This window comes from Stenella coeruleoalba (genome assembly GCF_951394435.1).
Source record: "Stenella coeruleoalba genome assembly, chromosome: 2".
In the NCBI taxonomy this organism is placed as follows: domain Eukaryota; kingdom Metazoa; phylum Chordata; class Mammalia; order Artiodactyla; family Delphinidae; genus Stenella; species Stenella coeruleoalba.
In genome coordinates this window covers 87,394,762-87,411,381 of record NC_137147.1, presented here as the reverse complement: position 1 = coordinate 87,411,381, position 16,620 = coordinate 87,394,762, and the positions used below count along the sequence as shown (strand labels likewise).

General features: G+C 52.7%; 2 protein-coding genes across 2 annotated transcripts; one reads left to right on the top strand and one right to left on the bottom strand.

Moving 5' to 3' along the window:
• Positions 1-2,898: 2,898 nt before the first annotated feature.
• On the top strand, positions 2,899-11,722 carry LOC307182347 (dual oxidase maturation factor 1-like; the record flags this gene model as incomplete). The annotated part of the gene is given in 10 exon segments (XM_079913591.1): positions 2,899-3,006; positions 8,052-8,230; positions 8,550-8,607; positions 9,274-9,411; positions 9,666-9,688; positions 9,690-9,880; positions 10,129-10,346; positions 11,034-11,097; positions 11,099-11,258; positions 11,714-11,722. Coding segments are annotated over 9 exon segments (1,008 nt in total). The 5' UTR covers positions 2,899-3,006; positions 8,052-8,083.
• A 502-nt stretch (positions 11,723-12,224) lies between these two features.
• On the bottom strand, positions 12,225-15,824 carry LOC307182512 (dual oxidase maturation factor 2-like; the record flags this gene model as incomplete). Its single annotated transcript, XM_079913845.1, has 6 exons — positions 12,225-12,720; positions 13,077-13,291; positions 13,650-13,863; positions 14,123-14,257; positions 14,553-14,610; positions 15,678-15,824. 6 exons carry the CDS (start codon positions 15,822-15,824, stop codon positions 12,527-12,529), a joined length of 963 nt encoding a protein of 320 aa, XP_079769971.1. The 3' UTR covers positions 12,225-12,526.
• Between the last annotated feature and the right edge of the window lie 796 nt (positions 15,825-16,620).

Below are 16,620 nucleotides of genomic sequence, written 5' to 3'. Positions count from 1 at the left end.
GTGAAGACCTCCTAAAGGCAATATGGAGAAGGGGGTGGGGTGGGGCTGGGGAACTGTCTAGCAGAGGAAGGTAGGAGCTCAGGGAAAGCCTCATCCCTAGCCAAACCCTCAGGGCTCCTGGACAGGTTGTCGTCTAGTCACAGAGGAGGGAACCCAGAGGATGATCTCCTCCCCGCCTTGACATCTCCCATTAAACAAATGAAAAAAATGTAGGCCCAGCATAATTCAAAAGCTCAGCATTCCACTCACTCCACCCCAGTGAAGGGCTTTGGATGGTTAAAGGCAAAAGGCTGGACATGCTGAAGTGGCCACAGTGGTTCTTCCCTGATCCAGGATGTCTTGCCCCTTCCCCCCACCACTATGTCTTCAGGAGTCTGGGCCCCAGCCAGGTGTACCACTCAACCAGTAAAAGCATGCGGTGAGCTTTCAGGCCAGGCTGTGGGGAGAAACTGAAGGGGAAGGTGGACATGCTTCATAACCACTCCTTTTGGGTGGGTAGCCACAACCATTTACGCAGCATCGCTGGTTCCGTAACTTCCCAACAGCCTTGAAAAGAAAGCACAGCCTCATGACAAGGCAGTGAAGCCCCCGGGGCTGTGGTAGAACCAGGAGGGAACACAGGTTGCCTGGTTCTTTCCCCACATGGCTGCTTTCCAGGCCCAAAGCCCTAGTGTCGTGACCCTGGGCTAGGGAAAAGATGAGTCAGCTCCATAGGTGGTCCAACGTGGTCCCAAGGGAGGGCTGAAGGGGAAAGCCTGGACTCTAAATGCCCAAAGTTCCCTTTTTGGCATGATGTGCTGGAACCAGGAGGAGCTCCAGAGAGAGCCCCTAGGCCCAGGCAAACTAGGCCACCCAACATTCCCAGTTCCCAAAGAATCCAGTCTCTCCAAACAGTCGTTGAGGGGGGTGGGGGCGGAGGATAGGACCTCACAGGCTCATTTTAGCCTCAGGTTAAGAACGGAGGCGCAGGGGGGCCAAAGCTAGAATTCCCCTTCCCTCAAAAACGTGGCGGCGCTGGGGCACACGCCACCGCAGTCACCTTCCCCGGAGCGCCCGGGCCCGCGGGCGGGGGATGCCCTCCTGGGTCTGACCTGCGGCCGCGGCGTCTCTCGAGCGCGGACGGCGGATTGTCTCCCGCCGGGCTCACAGCTGGGCCCGCGACTTGCGCTCGGGTCCGTCTCCCTCTCCAGCTCTGCGCCGGGGCTGCCGGGGCTGGGGGGTGAAGAAGGGACCACACGTCCCAGTTCTCAGGCGGGGCGAGGCGGGGCGGGGCGGGGCGGGGTGGAGCGGAAAAAAGCGGGCGCGCCGGGAACCGCCGAGGGGCTCCGAGGGGACCCAGGAGCGCAAGGTGAGACCGCACGGGTTCGCAAGGCTCAGATGGGGTAGATGTCCAGTCCGTGGCGAGGCTCGGCTAATGCGGCCGAGTGAACGGCGAAAAGGGCAAGTCCGCCTCTACCGGTCTGCTGGGGCTGGGGAGAGGGCAGAAGAGGGGGAGAGGGTGCGAGGAGACGGGGGAGGCGTCCCCCAAATCCTCTCCACGCGGGCGGATCTGGGCTCTAAGACCAAGAGGATCGGTCAGCGCCTGCAGACCAGGCCACGCGTTCGAGCAAGGCATCCGTCCTAAGACCCTTTAAGAGTCCGTGGTAACACCCACCCCCCGGAGGTCCTCGTGAGATCTCGGGGGTCTCACCGCCCTCGAGCGCCTCCCGCGCCCTGCCGGACCCCGGATTGCATCGCTAGGTTTGTACTAGAACTGCCCTGGGTTGTGGGCAAGGGGCGAGGAGAAGCAGGGGTCCGAGGGATGGCTGCGTAGGACACGGTTCTCGTGCACCCGTCCTTTTTCTATCCCAGGCTGGGTGGGCGCGGGCGCAGCGCCTCAGAGCCGCGGGTGCGGTCTGAGTAGGTTGAGGCTATTTGGAGTGGGGGGCTGGGGGAAGGGCGGGAAAGCATCCCGGACCTGGTTTGTCTGGTCATAGTCTAGTACTTAAGTGAGTTAGAAGAGTGGGGGGTGGAAGAGAGCCCCGCCAGGAGAAAGGGCGTGCGCTTTGGGCGACAGAACGTCCAGACCTAGTTCCTTCTCTATCCCATCCCTGGGGGCGCTGCGTGTGAGGTTCCACCACGAGGAGGAGAGCTGCGCGTGCTGCGAGGCACGCAGTGTTTAGAAGAGGCGAAGGTAGGAAACAGCGGTCCGGGTTTGAGTGGCGGGGATGCGCCTGCTGGGGTCTGTGCGGTCCGGGTGGGTTTTGGAGGGTACCTTGAAGTGTTGTCCCCGCCCCGGCCCCTAGAGGCGCACTTCCTGCATCCGCCCAGACCAAGTTCAGATCTAGTGGGAGTTCAAAAACAAAGTATGGTGAGAAACTAAGAACAGGCAAACAAACAAAACAACAACAACAAACTTAATAAGGTCCCAAGGTTTATCTCTGCTTAACTGGAGTCTAGATAGTTTGACTGGCGTGATTCAGCACCCCAAGGCTCCTCACACACCACAGCCCTTATTAGGGATTCCTACCCCAACGTGCTTTTCAGATCTTGTTCTCTTTCTCCACTTAACTCCCACTTTGGTGCAAAAGCACACATACACACGCCCACACACCTTCTTGAAGAAAAGAGACTGGAACAGGAGTTCTGGACAGGGTCCTCTTAGCCATCCAGAGCCGTAAACTTTGAATGGGGTCCACCCTAACCAGAGAAATAAACCATCACATTCTAGTAGGTCTGTATCACCAATAAGAGCTCTTGGCAACTCCAGGAATGTCACCCACTCCCCCTTTGTAGAGAATTAGTAGTCTTTATGGGTTCTAGAAGAAGGGGAAGGCAGTCAGGGGAAGGCTTCAGGAAGAAATCCCTGTGAAGTTACCAGAGGCCACAGAGCATTAAGAAAGTATATAAGAACTTTGAATGCTGAAGTCTGGAGCTTGTACTAGGCTATATTTCCTTAAAAGATTGTAGCCTTATTTCTTGGCCATCCCTCATACACACACAGGAACCCCACTTCTCCTGTGGTAGGTAAGGAATGGGTAACTGTATCTGAGATGCAACTGAGTATGAGAAATGCTTTAGTATTTCAAGGGAGTTCAGAAAGGGAAAAGGTGTCCCTTACCTCTCCAGGCCAGGTGAGAAAGGAGAACCCCCAAAGTGTAGGGATTGGCCCACCCTGTGAGAAAGCACCTCAGTTTTGTCACAGGAGCCTCTGATGCAGCGTTTTTGTGTCTAGAGGTCTGTTACTGGGAACTCCTTCCTTCTTGTGTCTGTATTTCTGTTTATATGAACCTGCAGGTGTATGTCTGACTATATTCTGTGCTTATTTATATTAGTATATATTTATATCAATATAACAATCATGGTAGTCAGCTAGGGGAGAAGTGGTGGAGTGAAGATTGACATGAGATTTCTCTCAGATTAGAAAAATTCTACTGTCAGACCCTCCTTGGCAAGCCAGGGAGGAAGATGTTCCCAAGGGAAACTACAAGCTTTGTAGGAAAAGCAGGATTATTGGGTGTGGGAACTTTTCATTTCAGTCCCACCTCTTCATGCAGGAGGCCTCTTAGCTTAATAATTAAAACCAAATTAGGATCAAGGTCAATAAAAATTAACTTTAAATTGGGCAATGTAGATTAAAGAAGACCTAATTCATTAAACTGAACAAGAAGGAATTAAGGTAAATTTTATTCACCAACTGTCTTTTTGCTTTAGTCAATTTTAATGTTTTGGAGAATTGGAGATAAGTTAACATGTTCTTCTGTGCTTAAGATACAGAAACCCTTTTGTTAGTGTTTCTTTGAATCATCATGTTAATAGAGATGAGCCATTCTTATAAAATATTTTATAACCTCTCTTTGAAATAAATGCAGGAATAATGCTAATACATGACCCTGATCAAAATACATTGCACCTTTATTATTTGCCTATGTTGCAAATATTTCTTTTTGAAATTCCAGCATATAACATTTACTCTTACTTGAATACTATGTATTCAGACTTGCTTTATCTTCCTATATTAACCAAGATATTCTACATTTTATAGCCTTTCCTAAATCATATAGCCTTCCATCAAAATTGTAACGGCTTCAGTCTAGGTGTCATAAATAAAAAATTCTTAGACCAATAAATATCTGCTTTAAAATAAGTATCATTGGGACTTCCTTGGTGGTCCAGGGGTTAAGACTCCACGCTCCCAATGCAGGGGGCCCGGGTTTGATGCCTGGTCAGGGAACTAGATCCCACATGCATGCCGCAACTAAGAGCCTGCATGCTGCAACTAAAAAGATCCCACATGCCGCAACTAAGACCCGGCGCAGACAAATAAATAAATAAACAATAAAATAAAATAAATATTAAAAAGATAAGTATCACTATCACATATTTTACAAAATAATTTAATCCTCAGATTCTTACTTATCTTCAGCTGGAGTTGAAATTTATGTTTCAGATTCAATTACACATGAACATTCATGCTTTGGAGACTCCAGCTGTTGGAAGAGGCTTTCTGAAAATTTTGTGAAAGCACTAAAAATTGACAGGGTTGGTCAAATCCCTTCCTGTCCAGTCCTTAGCCCTATGTTGGTGATAGTTAATGTTGAATGATTATGATAGAGGGCAGTGAGGGAGCACAGCTCCCTCTTGTGTGCAAAACAGAAGATGCCTCTAGCAGGGATAGGGACCCGTTCGTTCATATATTCATCCATTCCATCCACAGACTGATTGGTAAGTATATGCTGTATGCAGGGGATGCAAAAATGGAAAGACAAAGTCGTCGCCCTTCAGGAGATTAGAAGCTAATGGGTTCTAAACGTTCAAACAGTTAGAGTGCAGTGTAATTATTGTGATTGTGAAGGTATGTTCAAAATGCAGTCAGAACATTAGAGGTGGGAACATCTACACTGGCCTGATGACGTCAGAGGAAACTTCACAGAGGTGGTAACACAAGCTGAGACTTGATGGGTGAAGAGTTTGCCATGGGAGTACGAGCATTCCAGACAGAGGAAATAGCATATACAAAGGCACGAAGGCTTGAAAGAGCGCGTCAGATTCAGGGAGAGGCCAGTAGTTTAGTATGGCTAGAGATTAGATTGCACAAAAGATGGAGATGGAAGTGCAGGTGCGACCAGATCACAAAGGACTTTGCATGTGATGGTGAGACGATTAGATTTAACCCAGAGCAAAGAAGTGAAATGATTATATTTGCTTGTTAGAAGAATTGTTGTGGCACTGGGCCAGATAGGATGAGGCTGAATTAGGGCAGAGGCAGTAGGGAAGGAAATGCCTGGGTGGTTTCAAGAAATATTTAGGAGGTAGGATGGTTCAGCTCTCTGGCTTATTTGATTGGTGAGGTGGTGATGCCACCAAAGAGACAAATAAAACAGAAGAAAAAGCAGAGTGGAGACCGTGAATTCAGTTTGGGACCTGTTAAATCCAAGGCATCCTTGGAACAGCCAAGTGAAATGTCCAGAGGATAGCTGGCTCTTTTGTGTTTGGAGCCCAAGTAGGGGGTCTACGTGGAGACATAGATTTGAGAAGCATCAGCCATGGGAATGGATGAACTTGCCGAGGGAATCATGAAGAGTGCTGGAAGAAGAGCGTCAAGACAGAATCCTAGGGAGCATAAATGTTTAAGAGGGGAGAAAGAACTAGCAAAGGAGCCACAGAAGGGTTGGCCAAAGGCAGGAGACCCAGGAGAACATGGTGTCATTGAGGCCCAGGGAGGAAGCCTGAAGAAAGAGGAATTACTACAGAGAGATCAAGAATGATGAAAAGTGAAAATTTCCCTTTAGATTTAGCGCTTGGTAACCTAAAGGAGAGAAGTTGGGGATGGGAAGAAGCCAGATTCACTGAGGAAATAAGGCAGTGGACATACATAGACTATTCTTCTTCCCAAAAGCCTGGCTGTGAAAGGGAGAGAGTGGCATAAGATAGTAGCTGGAGGGCACCCAAAAGGTCAAGAGAAAGAGTTCCTTTTCTTTGTGTTCTTAAGATGGGAGAAATGTAAGCATATCCTTGAGAGAAAGAGCCAGCAGAGAAAGAGAAGCTGAAAAGTCACCAAGAGAAAGGGGGAGAAGTGATGAGAAAGGTGGTGGTGAAGGCAGGCAGGATTGGAGTCAGAGCCCAAGGAGAAAGGAGATACACATTCCTCTGGAATGGGAGAGTTGAAGAGTTAAGGAAAAAAAGCAAAACTTCATGTTAAAACTGAGACAGCGTTTATTTCACTTGCCCCAAAGACAGAATAAACATTTAAACTGTCTCTTTGTCTTTGCCTGATACCATGCTACTCCCCAGAGACAGCACCAGGAGGTGGCCAGCCTAGAAGGAGAGAGAGAGGTTGGGAGCTCCGATGTGTCACAGAGAATCACAGAATTTAGAACTAGAATGGGTCCTGGAGATCATCATATCCAACTGTAGAGGAGGAAGCCAAGAAACAGGGAGGTTGTCATTTGCCTGTCCAGTTATCAAATCAGTCAGTGAATGGGACTTTCCTGTCGGTCCAATGGTTAAGACCCCAGGATTCCAATGCAGGGGTGCAGGTTCAATCCCTGGTCTGGGAACCTAGATCCCACATGCCGTGCAGTGTGGCCAAAAAAATTTTTAAATTAAAGAAAAAAAAATCAGTCAGTGAAGAACTGGAACTAGACCCAGAACTGATTCCTGCCCAGGGTTCCCATCAAGAAGGATTGGTGAAAGAGAGAAATGTAGTAATGAAATGTCCCCTCCTTCCCAATCTGGTAGCTTCCATTTATTCATATTATTCTGTTCCAGGTACTATTCTTAACACTTTACACACACAATCTTGTTTCCTATTCACAATGACCCTATGAAGTAAACATTGTCGTCATCATCCCTATTTTTAAAATACACCCAAGTCTCTGTAACTTGAAGAGGCAAAGGCAGAATTCAAACACAGAGCTGCTAAACTTCTAAGCTTATTCTTTCACTGTATCACTTAACAAGACACTACCTGGTCAGACTGTAACTTACAGAGCCTCCTGGGTACCAAGGCCCCAGTACAGATTATACACAGGGAAATGAGCAGAGCTGGGTTCGTTGATTGTAAGATGCATTTTTTTTTCACATTTTGACATCTCTGACATTGAGGTGTGTTTTACCAGCGATGGCTGTCATTGTTTAATTGGCAGTGTTTTTTCCTCTTTCTTTCTTTGTGGTACTTAAAATAATGGCATGTCTTGCAATCATTCTGTCTGGATTTAACAAAGCACAGTAAATTTAGGTGCCATTTCCCCAATATCCTGTCTGCAGAGAGACAAACTAGAGCCAAAATAGCTCTGAGATCAAGGGACAGACAGAAAAGAGCTAAGCCAGGGTTTGACCTGAAATGAAGCCTAGGAACTTAAATCAAGGAGGAAGGCTACTGTTGATGATGTGTGGGGTAGAAGGACATCTGGCCCCAGCACTGTGCCCTAGTGGAGGGCAGGCTCCTTCAATGCCTATTGAGGTGAGCTCAGTTCAGCTCGATTGCTCTCGAGCTGCCAGAACAGGAGCCAGGGTGCCCAAGAAAGCTTGTCAGACCAGCCTGGGCAGTGCCAGGTCTGGGAATCAGCCCTCTGATGAGGTAGTTGGATTATATACTTAGCAGAGCTATCTTGCCTTTGTTCTTTGGGGAGTGAGGAGGAAAGCCAACCTTTTTGTATCTGTACCATCTTTCAGCCTTATGCCTTCTCTTGACAGAAAATATAGCTCTTTCTATGTTCTGTGATCCGTCTGCTTGTGCTGGAGGCCTGAGGGAGATAAAAGAGAATTACATTTCTTAAGACAGTCCCAGAGGAAGCAGAGAAGCCTGGAGGGTAGTGGTGGCACTGGTTTAGGGGACCTGGGGGTTAGCAAGGGAGCATGGAGTGACAGAGACTGATTGCCAAGGTCCTTATTCTCTCACAGCTAAAAACACGTGGAGATGGATGGCTGAGGGGTAGCGGAAATGGCAGTAACAGTGGCGTCTGGTGAGCACCAGAGAAGAAGGGTGTGGTTTATTCTCTACTGGATCTCTGGCCCCAAGAACAGTGTGTGGCACATAGAGGGCACTCAGTAAACACCTGTTGTTGTAGAGCATCCGCCTCCCCTGAACAACCCCACCAGAATGGCTGCTTTGGGACACACATTCCCCTTCTACGCTGGCCCCACGCCGAACTTCCCAATGGTCACCACCTTAGCCATCATCATCACCATCTTTATGACTGCACTGGTCACCTTCATCATCATCCTGCCAGGCATTCGGGGCAAGATGGTGAGAAACAAAACCAGCCCTGGAGACCCCAGCCCCAGAGAGACCTCGGCCTCGAGGTGAGGGGGCCAGACTTTCTGATTACAATCAGATTCAGGAAAGAGATTCTAGTCCCGAGAAAGCGTCACCCACCCTCCCAGCAGAGAGCTCCCTACTCATTGATTCAACAGATAATTACTGAGTGTCTATTATGGGCCAGGCACTTTGATCTCTGGTGACCAAGGGACCTCAGTTCTAGAACACCCTTCCCGAGTCTGGAAAGAGAAAGGGTGGATTTGGAAGGAGGGTGCTCCATCCTAAACCCGCCCACCCTGTGACGCAGAGGCTGTTCCGGATCCTGCGAGTAGTGACCAGCTTATTCATTGGAGCTGTGATCCTGGGTGAGTGTGGAGTGTAGCTGACTTGGGCAGCTGCCTGCATCCCATCTCTTCTATCCTGGCTCCCTCACAGAGGCTCTGCTTCAGGGTGGGCTTCTAGACCTCCCTGGCCGCACGCCTCCCTCACCCTGGCTTTATCCCCTCACATCTACCTTTGCCCTGACAGGTGCAAGCCTCCTGGATGCATCGCTCCAACCTTCCTAACATATTTATTCAGAGGAAAGCAGGTCAAAATGAATGCCTTTGGGGACAGGGTCTGCGGAGGCAGGAGGGAGAGAACGGTGGAGGGCTGCTTGCTTTGCTTTGGGGATTAGGCGATAGGAAACACAGAAAGTCTATGTTGAAGCTCTCTGTGTTTGCCCAGCATGGTTTATTATGTTAATGTTTCCTGCCCCAGCTGCTTGAGTAGTTCTCCCTATATGGGGGCAGGAAGGGAGGACAGGGGGAAGAGGATTATGACCAGGGGAGATATTAGATTCTGACCCATTTATTCATTTATTCATCCCATACCTATTGTTGGCAAACTTACCATGAGCCAGGTCCTAGGCGGGTTAATGGATACACAACTATGAGCAAAACTGACATGGTCCCCTTGCAGCTCTCCCTCTGACTAACCCAGCAATGCCCAGACCTCCCTGAGTTCCTGAACATCAAACTCCCCAACCCCAGCCATGAATTTCAGTTCTGAGTGGTCTGTGGGCCAGGTCAGCACCAACACATCATACAAGGCCTTCAGTTCGGAATGCATCAGCACCGCTGTTGGGCTGCTGCAGATTGGGCTGGGAGGAGTCAACATCACGCTCACAGGTGAGGGGGGGCTCTTGCCTGGGAGGAAGGGAAAGCCTCTGCTCTGCGGCTTTGGGATCTATGTTGGGTGTGGTCTAAAGAGCTCTAGGATCCGGGCCGGGGGAGGTAGGAAGGGAAGTTCTCAGGCCTCAGAAGCTGCCTTCTCTCACTTGAGACCAGAGCCTGGTCCTCTTCCAGTGTGATAAGCCTCTGCCCAGGTAAATACCCACTCTGGCCCTCGTGTCCCTGCTGGGCACAGCTGCTCCATTCCCCAGGGACCCCAATGCAGCAGCTGAACGGAGACCGGCTATTACAACAAGGAGTCCACCTGGCGCCTGGGGGAGAACTACGCCGAGGAGTATGCCAAGGCACTGGAGAAGGGGCTGCCAGACCCCGTGCTCTACCTGGCCGAGAAGTTCACCCCACACAGCCCGTGTGGCCTGCATGGCCAGTACCGCCTGGCGGGACACTACACCCCGGCCACACTGTGGTGAGGGTGGGACGGAGGCCCTGCTGGCCTAGACCCAGGAGTGGGGTTCCTACCCATCTCTCCCCCACTCATGTGGAGACCCCTAGTGGGACAGTCTGGCACCAGTCACCACGGTGCTTGGTTGGGAAGCCCACAGGCAGGAATCCCTACCTCACCTCTTTGGGTGTCCTCCACCTGGGCCCCTCCAGGTAGAAGTTCACCCCAAACAAGGTAGAGGTGCCTGGGCCAGCCTTCCCCTGGCTCTCCAGGGTGGCATTCCTCTGCTGGCTGCTGGCGGATGTGATGCTGTCCATGCCTGTGCTGGTCTACGGTGGCCACGTGCTGCTGGCCACGGGTGTCTTCCAGCTGTTGAGACTGCTCTTCTTCTCCACGGCCATGTCACTCACCCTGCCCTGTCCCCTACGCTTGGGCACTGCCACACTGCACACTCACCGTGGGCCTGCCTACTGGATCACATTGACCACAGGTGAGGCCCAATCCTGAAGGCAGGGATGGGAGGACTCAGGGCTGGGGCCCATCAGGTCCGTGGGGTTGAGCGTCTGCCTCCAGGGACCGAGAGGCACTTCTGGGGACCTTTCCCCTCTTTAGAGCCCCCTCCGTCTTAGATCCCTCATCGCTGGGTTTCCCCTTCTCAGACCCACAGCCCCTCCCTCCTCATATGTCCCTACTCCCCTGTGTCTTATCTCTGTCTCTGTCATGTCCCTCATCCCTTAACTCTCTGTTCACCCAGCTCTTCCCCAGATCTTACGATCTCATGTCCCCCCTTCCCCCAAACACTCTTCTCTGTGTCCCCCATTCCTAGAACACTTCTCTGTGCCTATTTCACATAGCCTTAAATTGCCCTGCAGTTTTATTGTCCTCTCCTGTCCCACTGTGTCCTGCCCTCCCCCCAGGGTTTCTCTGTTTTCAGAGTTCTCTCTCTCTCTCTCTCCTGGGATGTAATTGAAGGAGCACTGGGTTTAGAGTCCAAAAACTCAGAGCAACAGAGCCACACCAGCCATATGACCCTATGCCAGTCACTTCTCGGAGCCTAAGTTGCCCTGAAGCAGGGACGATATAGGCTTCCCTTAAGAGGGGTTCTAATGCTCTTAGCAGATGTCCTTGGGAAGGTGTTACTATCACTAAGGCGGGATACTTGTTGCCTCATCCCCAGGCCTGCTCTGTGTGCTGCTGGGCCTGGCCATGGTGGTAGCCCACAGGCTGCAGGCTTTCTTCAGCCACTGTGGGAGAGGACCCTGTCCTGGAGTGGGATCCTGAGGAAGGGGGACTCCTGAGCCCTCGCTACAGGTCCACAGCTGAGAGTCTCGAGCCCCAGGACATTCCTCTGTCAGAGGCTTCCTCTGAGGTGCCCTGTGAGGAGTCTGACTTGCCCTGGAAAGTTCATCTCCCTGGTGGCCACCCGGACTTCCAATCTGGCTCCAGACTTCACTGGAACCCCCCCTCCAAAACACCACCAGAACTGCCTGCAGGATGGGTTGTATCAGGTTCCCAGCCCCAATGTGTAGGTGGAGTAGGAAAAGAGGCTCTACCTATTGATGATAAAACATGAAACAAAACAAAAAGCCCTAAGGCAGATGTTGGGGCTGCCATAAACCCTGCTGCCATGCGTGATGAGACCAAGCAGGGGCTGCCCCTCCTTCTGCCCAGCTACCCTGCCCTCCCTTGGGGCTTTGCCTCTTCGAGGTGCCATTTACTGAAACCCAGCTCCACCCACATGATGACAAACGTGTACGGGGGGCTTACAGTGCGATTCTCCCATGTTCCCTCTCATCCCTCTGCATCTCTTGTTTTCCTTTTTCCTGGCTCCCTTTTGTTCTCCCTTCACTTCCCCAGCTTGTGTGATCTCTTGGTGCAATGAACGTACTGCGAGGGAGGAGAGACCAAACTTCTTGTTCTAGATCTAATATTAACCGATTGTGCCCCATTCTCTCTGAGCTTCAGTTCTCAAATCTGCCAAATAAGACTGTAGGACTTGCCAAGGACCTAAAACAAACAAACAAAAAATCCCGGGGTTTACAGCTTTATGCCTTGCTGACATTTACCTCGGCCCTCAGACACCACCCCTTTAATGAATAAAGTGAAGCTAGTGAATAAATTCCAAAATGCCATTTCTTCTTAGCCCCCCTCAGCTGGGCCAGCGGAGGGGGATCCCACAGGGCCAGCGGGGGTGGAGGTGTGGGGGAATGACCTGCCTGGTCACTGCTACCATCCACTTGGGGTAGCTCAGGAAGATGCAGGCTCTGATTGTTCTTCTCTGGGCTCACTAGAGGGCACCCTCTCCCAGACCCTTTCCCGGGTTACTCTGCATTCTTCAGACACAGAGAATCCGGTGTCTGTGGCAAAGCAGAGAAAGAGTGCACTAGGCTGCCTCCAACCCAGGGAAGTCTCCCCAGAGCTCGTATCCCGAAAAGCCTTGAAAAGCCATGGAAAATAATGGGAGAAAGTTTAAAAAAAAAAGAAGAAAGTTTATTTACAGCTCACGCTGGGAGACTCTTTCCCGGGTGCAGGCGGCACATCTGAGGCCACTGGCGCTTTCCCCCCGCGCCCCCAGCGCAGTGCCCTCCCGGAGCTCCCCAGGCCCGGTGGGCACTGCTCCCCGGCCTGCGGGGGACCAAGGCAGAGTAGGAGTCCGAGGTTGAGTCCCTTTCACAGGTTAGTACTGATGGTTAAGTCTGAGCCCCAGAACTGCTTATGCAGTGGGTTGTTGAGGATGAGAGAAGAGCTCCCTTTCGCCTGACTTTCGAGGCCCTTGACGCTTCCATCCAAGAAGGTGCGAAGAGCGCTGGTCCGAGCGTAGTGGAGACTCAGCACCGCAACTCCGAGGAGGAGGCACAGGATGCCTGTGTTAGCGCAGTCGCGGGTAAAGAGGGCGGTCAGGGCTCCAGAACCCGGCCGCCCGACTCCATCTCTTGGAGGTATTTGCGTTTCTTCCCCAGACACACGCACCACGGAAAGACCTCTAATATGGCATACATGATACACGGGTTCGCACGCCACTGGGGCAAGATACCGAACCCTTCCGAACTCCCTTCCCCTCCTCTGTAAAATAGGCACAACAGTGCCTGCCTCTACGAACTACTGAGAGGGGCAAATTAGATAATATATGTGAACTCATTATGCAAACCGGAAAGCGCACGCTGGGATAAATCTCGTCTCTGCCCCCAGACACCCGGGGGCCGGTTCCCTCGGTCCTCACCCGTGGCCAGTGTGATCCAAAAGGCGGCACCGTAGTGAGTGGTGAGCTCGGAGGAGCCAAGGCGGAGCTGGCAGAGAGACACGCTGGAGATGGAGGCGAAGGCGAAGACGGAGAAGAGTACGAAGGCGCCGGTGATCAGGAGAGCCAGGCCTCCGTAGTGCGGGGCCGGCATGGAGAGCAGCACGTTGGAGAGGAGCCAGAAGCAGAACGCCACCCTGCGGGGAGGGGACCAGTGGAGCTGTGAGCCGGATTCCCCCAGCCCGCTCGGGTTCCCACGGGCTCGCCTCCCCTACCTCCCGGCCCCAGAACAAAAGCCCGGGGCTGGGATGGCGGAGGCGCAGGGAAACACTGGAGGGGAGTAGCCGGCGCCCAGCCATTGCTGGGTCTCTTCGGATTCCCACGGTCTGTACGGACCTCGTGACCATCTGCTCGCGAGGCGGCAATTCTCACCCCAAGCGCGTTGGTCTGTAACTGTAGCTCACATCCTCCGGCTCACATGCCCCCACCCCGACCCCCGCCACACACACGCACGCGCGCGCGCAAGTACGCAAAGTGTCTTCTTTCCGCGCTCACCACAGCGTGGCCGAGGCGTAGTGTCCCGCCAAGCGGTATTGGCGGTAAACCCCGCAGGGGCTGCTCGGAGTGAACTTCTCCGCCAGATAGAGAACTGGATCCGGCAGCCCCTTCTGCAATGCCTCCGTGTACGCCCCAGCATAGTTTTCGCCGATCCGCCAAAAGAACTGCTCGTTGTAGTCGATGGTCTCGTTCAACTGCTGCACTGGGTTCCCTGCGGAGGGCGGCGTCGTCACCCGGCTGCGTACAGCGAGGACCGGGCAACTAAGCGGATTCGGATAGGAGAGTGAGAATCTTGAGAGAAATAGGTTTGGCAGCGGTTGGGGAAAACACAAATCAATGAGAGCCAAAAGCTATTCTATATGAGCTTGTGGGAGCTGTCCTCACAGGTCCTCCAACTGCCCCTGCCTGCCACACACCCCCAACCATGGTGTCTGTCAACCTCAGGAGTTCACTTCGCCGCAGCTCCTCACCTGTGAGTGTAACATTAACGCCCGCCAGGCCCACCTGCAGACCGACGTGGGCTCGGACGCGTGCCGCACTGAAGGCCTTGTAGGATGTATTGGTGCTAACTCTGCCCACTGACCATTCTGTGCTGAAGCGTACCGCTGTGGGGAGAGGCAAACCGTGGGGGAGGGGAAAGGTTATGGAGAAGATTGGGGAGACGGGATTGGGCGGGTGGTGATGGGAGTTGGGACACTGCACAGAGATGGGGGGGGTCTAGGAGTCCAAAGGGATATACACGGTAAGGGTGGAAGAGTGGGCACTAGAAGGAGCCCACTAGAAAGAGAATGGGAAGAGGGAGCGGGAACCCATCCCCAGTTCTCCATTTTCCCAGGTGCCCTCAGGCCACCTCCTTCCTCACCCCAGGTCCTCTCCCCCTCCGCTGCATCACACACTCACCCACAATTTCTGCTCCTATGAACAGGCTGAGGAGAACTCTCACCAACCAGAACCAGCGCTGCAGGAACAGGAACTGGGTCAGGCCTGGGTACTGCCCAACCAGAGTCCCCAAGCCCTCCATTGACCCCATGCCACCCGGGCCTTTAGTGCTTCTGCAACTTCCTTCTCTTGCCCACTTTTCCCAGTTACATTCCTGACCTTTAAAGGCTGAAGGCAAGTCATGCAAGTCCCTCTGAGCCACTGGCATTTTCTAATGTTTTCTGGCTGCATGAGTCTGCCTCCCAGCCCCATTTTCCAGTCCACCCTGCAACTGGGCTGTCTCTATCTGCTGCTCTCCCACCACCTTCATCCCCTTTCCTCTTCAGCCCTGGTCCCACCTCCTGCTTGGGTCACTGCCATGATGAGGCTCAGTGAGTCCAGAAGTGCTAGGCAGGCAGCGGTCACCTCCCTCAGGAGAGGGAGGCCTCAAGGTCTGGTCACCAAGTAGAGGAGGTGCGAACACAACCTCTCAGATATTACTAGGTGTGCCAGTTTCCCAGAAAACAAACACAAGACTCAGGGAGGCTAGGTCCTCCTAGACTTGAAAAACAGACAACTTAGGCTCTGGGAGAGGAGGGAATCTAAGAAAAAGTGCCCAGTCTGCTACAACTTCGAAGAAATTTCTGTAGAGATATCTCTGTCCCACACACATGACTCAACCCAGTGCACAGGTGAAACACAGCAGTATGAGTTGCTGGTTTCTGTCCTCTTGGCCAGAAGGTCATCACCTGAGGTCAGGATGGGAGGGGGATGGGAGTGGAGGTGCAGCCTGAGGAGAGGCAGGAGACCCCTGCAGCATGTGAAGACTAGAATTGGCCCCAGGATTACTGGACTGGGCACCCACTCTCTGCAGCAGCCTCCTGAATGTTCCAGCTGGGGTCAGCCTCCGGATGTCTTGTATGGGACCTCTCCCTAACCTTGGGAAGGGGTGCTTGCTGGGCCAGACTTCTGCCTATGCTCCACCTGTCTGGTTCAGTGCTTCAGTGCATGGAAGATCTTGCCGCCGTCTTAACTGTCCTATCCTCCAGAGACATGCTATCCTTGACGCCCTCCACCCCCAGACCTAAACTTCTAGTACCCCCTTACCGAGTGGCCACGAATCCCGGGTAAGATGAGTAGGAAGCTGGCAGCCAAGGCCAAGAACACCAGAATGACAATGAGTAGCGGGACGCTGATGCCGGCGGCATGCCGGGGCTGAGGGTAGAAGGGCAGCACACCGTTCCACAGAGTCATGCTGCAACCCGGCCGAGCTGGGTCTGTTCCAACGGGGAGAGCGGTCACTGGCGTCCGAGCCCGGATCCCACTTCCCTTTACCCCGTTCCCTGCGTGCGAGGACTGGACTCAATAGACAAGTCAAGTCTGAGCGCCTCGGCTTGCCCCTAAGGAAGCGCAGAAGCTAGCTGCCCTCAGACGCTCTGGGTTGGCCGGGACGGAGTTAGGTAGGTGGGAGGGCCAGCTCTGCGCGTTCACTCTGCGTTTGGAAGTCGCACAAGACCTGAAATCCTTTTTATAGCAGCCTGGGCAGCGTGCCGAGCCATGTCGGGGCTTTGCAGCCAGGTCCCAGAGGGATAAGGTCATGCAAATGAGAGGCGGAGGTTGCTATGCAAATGAGAGGAGCCCCACCTGCATAGCAAGAGGGTGAATTCCAGTCCAGATGCTCACATCTGGTGCTGGTCTGGCCTGAGTGGACACCTGCACAGCTGGCCTCAGAGGACCCAGAGAGGAGGGTGAGAATGAAGCCGGGGAGGCTGAGGATCTGCGGAGCTGGGGAGGAGTGGTGGGGGAGAGGCAGAGAGCAGAGCAGAGAAGCAAAGATTCCAAGAAAAAGAAGACTTCTGACCCCGATGGGGGCCCTAAGCCAGAGGTCTGAGTGGGACTTGGGACCTGATCTTCCCATCCCTCATGTCCATGCACAGGCATTCACTGAGGGGTACGAGGGACTGCAGGTTCCAGATTCCCAGCTCACTAGCCACGTTCCTTTCCCTGCCTCCTCTAGGAGAAGCAGTTCTTGAGGGGTAGGACTCGAGGC